The 7,860-nt window shown below is 44.2% G+C and overlaps 1 protein-coding gene across 6 annotated transcripts in view; it reads right to left on the reverse strand.

The window, feature by feature from the left end:
- The window catches only part of SASS6 (SAS-6 centriolar assembly protein), a 30,410-nt gene that overhangs the window by 21,185 nt on the left and 1,365 nt on the right, over positions 1-7,860 (reverse strand). For all 6 annotated transcript variants that reach the window (XM_019479051.1, XM_059728079.1, XM_019479050.2 and 3 more), the window contains exon 2: positions 4,100-4,160. In XM_019479051.1, the coding sequence (XP_019334596.1) occupies positions 4,100-4,160 (61 nt within the window). The remainder of the gene's footprint in view (positions 1-4,099; positions 4,161-7,860) is intronic.

Here is a 7,860-nt window from a genome sequence, read left to right on the forward strand (position 1 = left end):
ATTCTAAAGAAAGTCGGATGGAGGGATGGTGACTGTTGAATTTCTGGTGGAACTCAATCAGAGATTGCAGGTTCTTGGTCCAAATGATGAAGATGTCATTGATGTATCTTAAGTATAGCAAGGGTTTGATGGTGCAGTTCTTGAGGAAGTCTTCTTCCAGGTGGCTCATAAAAAGGTTGGCATACTGTGGGGCCATTTTAGTGCCCATAGCTGTTCCCATCATCTGGAGGAAGTGTTGATTATTAGAAGTGAAATTGTTGTGTGTGAGGATGAAGTGTATAAGGTCAGTAATATCTTTGGGTCTGTATTCTGAGTTGTAATCTTGTTCCTGTAGATATGTAAGGCAGGCTTGGATGCCATCCTGGTGTGGGATGTTGGTATATGGGCTGGTAACGTCCATGGTGGCTAGGAGTGTGTTGCTGGGAAGGTGGTCTATGTTTTTAAGTTTCCGTAGAAAGTCTGTAGTGTCTTGTACAAAACTTGCTCTGTGGGTGACAAGCGGTTTAAGGATTGATTCAACAAAACCTGATATTTCCTCAGTTAGGGTCCCATGGTTGGATATGATAGGTCTGCCAGGGTTCCCTTGTTTGTGGATTTTAGGGAGCATGTAAAAAGTCCCTGGGTTGGGTAGCGGGGGGATCAAGGTCTGTAGTTTTTCTTGTAATCTTGATGGAAATGATTTGATGGTATTGTTGAGTTTTTTGGTGAAAAGGGGAGTAGGATCTTCTTGTAGTTCTTTGTAGTAAGTGGTGTCAGAGACCTGTCTGTTGGCTTCCTTTATGTAATCCTCACAGTTTAGGATGACTATGGCTCCTCCTTTATCTGCTGGTTTTATTACTATTTGGTGGTTAGATCTTAGAGATCCTATGGCCTTTTTCTCTTGTAGAGATTTGAATACAGGCAGTCCTCGGACTTACGACACAATTAGTTCCTGAAAAGTCCTTAAATTGAAATGCTGTAACTCGAACCAATTTTCTCATAACAAACAATGTTATAAATGGTGGATTGGTTCCTGAACCAAGGCCTGATACCCTATTTTCACCAAAAATACCCCAGAATCTTGTACTCAATCAATTATAGATGAGTAATATGGCTACATTAATGTATTTATATTGTAAATAGCAATCATATTGATTTGGAAGGACATTTTTCAGGTGACTTTGCTGGACTTTTTGAAGGGCTCTTGGTTGGTCTTTTTCAAGGGCTCTTGGCTGGAGTCTTCTCAGGAGTCTTGACTGCAGGTTTTTGTGGAGTCTTATCTGCTTTCTTAAAGAAAGTGTCCAAGGAAGTTTGGACAGATGTTCTCCAGGGAGATGGGCAACACAGCAAACTTGTTTGCTGGCGTGGCGTTGCATCAGATCAAGCGAAACTGACGTCAGAAAGTTGAAACAGGGTGTCAATTTCAAGCTTGAAAACAAAAGGGTACACTGGAAATCTGGACAATTGTCTTAGGAGGCTATCTTCAATCTAAACAGTCTTTCATAACTAAGATAGGGCCACGCAGAGCAGTAAAAGCTATAAGCAGGGTCATAAGAACAAAAAGCACCATACTCAGTCAGATCAATGGTCTGTGTAGCCCAGTATCCTGTTCCCAACAGCAACAGAAGTGGATGCTGCGCAGGGGGTGTGCCTACACAAGACGCTTTACTGCATGTTAGACTAATCTAAAAGCACGTACACATAAAGCATCAGTGTCTATATGTGCGCACCAATTACTGCACAATAGATTAATCTAATGTGCCGTTTTCTACTACCTGTACTAGAAATTGGCACATTAAACTAATGTGCTGAAGCACACATGTAGATGCTGACCAGAAGCAAATTGCTCCCAGTCAGCTTAGGCAGCAGGAGGCCACAGGAGGCAGGGAGAGCTGCCTTGGCTCAGTGGGATGCTGCCTCTGGATCAGCTCCCATGCCCCCTGCCATCCAGAGGCTGGCACCCAGGGGAGCCTGGAGCTCCCCCTGGCTGCTGCAGGAGGGCAGAGAAGGACAGGAGCAGCCCTCAACTGAACTGCTCCTGTTGGGTGTGTGTTCAGATGCATGTGGGGGGGGGTCAATCAGAGCAGGGGCTGGGAAGCAGAAAGCTCCCGTGGGGGACAGTTCTCCTGCCCCGTTACCTGGGTTGACTGAGAGAAATTTGCTCCTGGTCAGCTGTCTACACGTGTGCTACTGCATAGTAGCTACTGTGCGGTAAATCTACTACCTGTGTTTATAAGTAGCAGCTAACCATGCAGTAGACTCATTTACTGTGCAGTAAATGCTGCACACGTGTAGATGGTGACGCTTTACTGTGCAGTAGTTTAGTCTACTGCGCAGTAAAGTGTTTCATGTAGATACACCCACTCTGTGCAGTTCTGGTCCTTAGATCCCAGAAAAAGATGTAAAATTAGAAAAGGTACAGAGTACGGTAAGCAAACTAATCAGCGGCTGGGAGCAGTTGCCATACCAGGAGAGACTAAAGAGGCTAGGACTCTTCAGTTTGTAAAGGAGAAGACTAAGGCGGGGTATGATAGAGCAGAGGTTGTCAACCGGGGGTATGCGTACCCGTAGGGGTACTTGGAAAGGTGATAGGGGGTATGTGTGGGGGAGCAAGGACGGAGCAGGGGGGGATTGAGAACCCCTGTGATAGAGTAATGACTGCATAGTCAGTGTCTCGTGTAGACGCAGCCATGATGTAGAACAGGCTTAAGAAACATGTCCAAAGCTGTAAAGAAAGCCATGAAAATGTGTGCGCTTGGCATCACGATAAGATAAAAAGAATACCAGGATAAAAAGCAGCATAAACAACCGTAGTCCAAGGAAAATAAAGCATGCAACTGAGATAAGTCTGCATTAAAATGGAACAGAAACCAAAGGGTGGAAACAAGAAAAAGGTCAGCTACCAGCTCATGGTGAGATTCTTTGTCAAACCACTTACAGGCACAGCTCAGAACAGAACTCATATTTCACAGGGAAGAGAGGCTAAAACATTATGCTCCTAATTCTGGGTCTTTCCCATTCCCAAAACAAGCCACATTTATAACAGGTTTGTCTAATTACAGCAGCTTGTCTTCACCTGCCTATAGGCAGCAATGCAACCCAGAATCTCCACAATGCTATATGCTACCTAGCTCACCTGTGCTGATTGATTTTAATGCCTGGACTATAGGCAGTCTTTGCCAGCCAGGCCATGGTAGCACAGGCTTCAGTGTCGGCTTGGAAATCTGGGTCCCTAATCAAGGGGGTAGCCAACATGCTACTAAAAACCTCACTGCTATTGGCTTCCAAGCTAGTTATCCTGCTAGAAATTTAGTATTAAAAGGAACCTCAAGAGTCTGTTGTTCTGCCCTGAGAACTTGTTCCAGTACACAGTTATCATTACAGTTAAAAAGGTTTTCCTCATATCTAACTTAAATCTTTCCTGCTGCAAATTAAATAGGTTACTTCCTGTCCCCTTACCATAAAGATACAATTGATCCCCATCCTCTTTATGTAACAATAAAACTAGCTTGGAAATGCCTATGTATACCAGTCACACCTCTGCAGCATCAAAAAAGCCGCACATTTAAAGGAACATATAGTAAAGCTGGTCAAAGATAGCAACTTTATGACGCCTTTATCTTGCAATAGGTAGTGATGTTATGGTATTAGGCTACGGACAAATAAAAAAAACTAAAACAGTTATTCATAAGTATTGTAATATATTATATGCAGGAAAAGATTCTCTGTGTGAAGGTTCAAACCATGCATTTTTTAAGTCAACAATCCAGAATTCTAAAATAAGAGCCAAATGTAAGTAAAATAGGACAGTGCTAAAACACTCCACTCTCATTAGCCAAAGCCTCTGCAAACTGTTTTAATTCTCAAATTTATCATAAGTTAGTAAGACTCATCATACTGTAAGATTGATAAAAGGATTAACAGGCCAAGGGAAAAAGTCCTAGACTAAAATATTTACCAATACTTCAACAAATATGAATACCAGAGACCAGGCTTTCAAGGACTGAAGCAACTAGATGACAGAACCTATAGCTAAACCTTCCTATTTTGCTGTCTCTTTATGTGAGCATAAAACATTTAATATACTTAAAGAACAACAAGAAGTACACAATCCACAGACCCTTTTATGAATGGGAGTAGAGGTTGATTGTAGTTCAATGCTCACTCGAACATACATTCTCCTGTGGAAAAAAAGTAGGGAACTGTAACATATGATAAAAAAGGAAACTGGTTTTTAAATCCTCATTTCATTTCGTACAAAATAAAAATAGCACAGCCCACATTATTAAGAATTGGATTATATATATGCACCTTGAAAATTCAGAACAAATATCAGGAAAGTATCCTACAATGGAAGTATTACCTTTAAAAAAAATAACATCCTGAGTGTAATTATTAAAGCCCTGCAACTTCCATTGTTATGAACAGAGCTGCAATAAAATTTATACTTAAGGTTACCCAGTTTCCAGTCAAAGAAACTTCTTTCAGTTGCTTAGCATTCAGACTGAAGTTTTCCTTGCTGGAAAAATGAACCAATTATTTTTTTTAAAGTAACAGTAAAAATATATCAACCATATCCAAGAATGAGTAGAAAAAAATCTATAATTGTAGCCATTCTTACAGTTCCCTTTACATCTGTTATGTCCAGAGATTTTAGTGCTACTATACATTGGAGAAAAGGGTAGAACTTTGGCAAAGAATTGCCTTTGTAGCTGAACCTTTTGCCATGAAAACCTACCCCAAACTAGCCCAGTTACAAACTTTGGAAGCAAAAAAAAGATTGCACTTTTGCTCTCTAGAGACCTGTTAAGTTTAGTAATTAAATACTCTAAAAGTTCTACCTGTGCTTAACTGTCCTTTCCCTGCAAACATATAGGCCACAGTAGTACAGGGCACAGGAACTGAGAGAGAACTGTTTCTTCTTTTATACCAATACTTCCCACGTTGATACCCAAACAGCAGAGAGGGAAGCTGCATACCCCTAATGCAGAGGGGCCAACTACTAGACTAGGTAAGTGCAGTAGTAGGAGTAGAGTTGGACAAGAAACCAGTGCAAAGAACTTGTTGGAGCTGGGGACTCAAAGTGAATGAAGTACCAAGGGGCAGAGGACAACTAGAGGCAGGAGGGGAAGGGGAGCAGTAGCTTACCTAGGGGTGGGCGAGGAAGACACCAGTCCTGGGTACCAGCTTAGAAGAAGCACCAAAATCATCCCCAACCCCTGTGAAGTCTGTACCCCAGCAGCAACAGCAGCCCCACATTGTTGCTCTTGCAGTAGCAGCCAGTGCAGACACTGCAGTGCCGCTGTTTTAAGGGAAAGAGCACAGCAGGTAGAGCATGTAGCAATGGTGGTGGCAGGAGCAGCAGTCAGGAATTGTCTTGGGTAAGACTCCTGTCCCTCTTCCCCCCACCCACCCCTGGTTTACTCAGGGCATAAATCTGGCTGTTTATGCCACTGAAAGGGAAAGTTTGGCACACAGAGATATGGAGATATTGAGATGACAGTTCTAGTGAGGAAAACTGAGACTCAAATGAGAATATTAGAAGGAGGACTCAGGTTGGCAGGGGTGATATGGACAAGAAGCTAGTTTGAAAAGCTTAAAGGAAATGAGACACAAAACAGACAGGACAAAAGGCAGGTGGCCATCAGAGTATACTCCCTTCCCAAACCCAGGAAAGAACTTAAGATGTCAAAGTCTCAACATTGCTCTATTAGCAAAACCTACAAGACCCATTCTTGATAGAGTATGTCCCCCATCTTCCCTTTAAGTTACTCGTGTACATAGAGGATGACAACCTGCTACTACAGTTGTAGTTCAAATGACAGAAATTCTCTGCTGTACTTTTCAATTCTGCTGAACCACGTAGTGTCAATGTGATTCCACATGACAGTATTTCTGGTTCCTGACACCAGTCTTTATTATTGCAAGCATCCAATTCTCAGTCTTCTGAGAAACGCAGGATGCTATTCTAGTCCCCTTTGTATGCCCAAATGGCAGTTTTCTGACTGCACAAGTGGCGTTTCTGGCACATATATAGCGTGCAATTCTATTAAGCTCTGTGCAGTGTGGACACAAAAGCTCTTTCTGAAGCTGAGCTTCTGCACTTTAGTTTGCATTTAAAGGCCAGTGAATAAAATAGGCAAAAATCAATCTAGTGGAGCAGTTTCTGCCCTAGTGACAGCAAGGGTCCAAGCCAGAACTTAGTCCAGGGGCGGGCAATTATATCGGGTGGAGGGCCACTTACTGAGTTTTGGCAAGCCATCGAGGGCTGCATGACAGGCAGCCAGGGGCAGATAGATATTAATTTTCTACATTTTTAGGGGCCCTGCGGGCCAGATAGAACAGTCTGGCAGGCCGCATCTGACCACAGACCGCATTTTGCCCACCCCTGACTTAGTCCAAGCCACAACTTTGTCTGCTCTATTCTCAAGCAGCTTCTACCTCAACACCTTCCAACTTGCTTGCTTCCTTATGGCCTTTTATATCTCTTTCTCTAATCTGCCCAATGGTTCAGTCTCACAAGGAGGGCTGAAGAAGGTCCTGAGAAACACCTAGTCTGTGGCCCGGTGGTTAGAATACTATGCTGGGAAATCAGGCAAATGCACACTCAAATCTCAGGAGGGACCTATAACTCCAGGAACATTTTGACACATGCTGTGGGACACAGCACTGGGTGGTTTAATTAGCAAGCTCTGCTAATTAAAAGCACCCACCTGTCACATGTATCACCATCACATACATCCCCTGCGCTGAAAAAATGGTGGCAGGGCACTTTCAACTAAAGCTCATCAAACATGTTTTATTTCAAAGCTCTCCACCACCATTTTTTCAGTGCAGAGTTGCACAGCAATGCTGATGCACATGACGTAAAAGGCTGCCGGTGCGCGTCATTTTCCTCATACTGGTATAGGGGCCCTAAGTCTTCCACTTCCTGGGCAAGCAAATTTAAAAAGGGATTAGACAAATTCTTCGAGGAAATATACAACAGCAATTACTGAGCATGGCAGTTAGGGGCACAGCTTCTGAATCAGAACTTCTAGGCCTTAAATGCTGGAGGCTGCAAGTGAGAAAGAAACATACTCTGTTTGATCTCCCTTTCAGCATTTGCTTTCTACCTTTGTGTGACACATGTCCTTTTGTTGTGCCTAGTGGATCGCAAGCTTAGGCACCTCAAGGAAGAGCTCTAAGCCTCTCTCAGTAGGGAGGCTACTGGGAACACAAATGAGTTCAGGGGACAAATAAAGAGAAAACAGAGACAGGACTGAGGTCACAGGTTTAAAACAATGGTGTGACACAGGCCTATTTGCCATTGTGGGATCCGTTGGGTTAAAGGCCCACCACAGGAAGCTATGGGCACCTATACACATGCTGGATGTCTGCTCCAATGCATGCTAATAAGCATGTGTTGGAACAGACTTGATTAACTGAGCAGTACTGCAGCAGCATAGGTGATACATAGGGGAGGCACCGGGTTGTGGGGGGGAACGACACACTTGCACAGGCAACACGTGGGGGGGCATGTGCCCCTCTGACAGCACTATGTTCCCCTGACAGCAAATGTTCCGGCTGGTAGGGGGCACAAATTTGGCTCCATCAGTGGCAGAAGCTACTGGCATGCTCAGAGACCGGCCACTTGGGGACACTCACCCCCCCCCCCCCAGTCATGCCTTGCTGGTGCCCCCCCAAACTTGGGAGGCACCAGTCACCCATGGGCATGTGCCCCCCCTGTGAATGGCCCTTGCCAGTTGGGGAGTGGGGGCGCTGAGAAAAGCACTGGCCAGTGCCCCCACCCCCACCCTCATCCCCAAACCCCGAGACTGGCACCAGCCAGGGGATGGGGGTGCCGGCAGTACATCCAGTTTTGCCGCTGATGCTTCTGGG

This window comes from Alligator mississippiensis, chromosome 5, assembly GCF_030867095.1.
Source record: "Alligator mississippiensis isolate rAllMis1 chromosome 5, rAllMis1, whole genome shotgun sequence".
In the NCBI taxonomy this organism is placed as follows: Eukaryota; Metazoa; Chordata; order Crocodylia; family Alligatoridae; genus Alligator; species Alligator mississippiensis.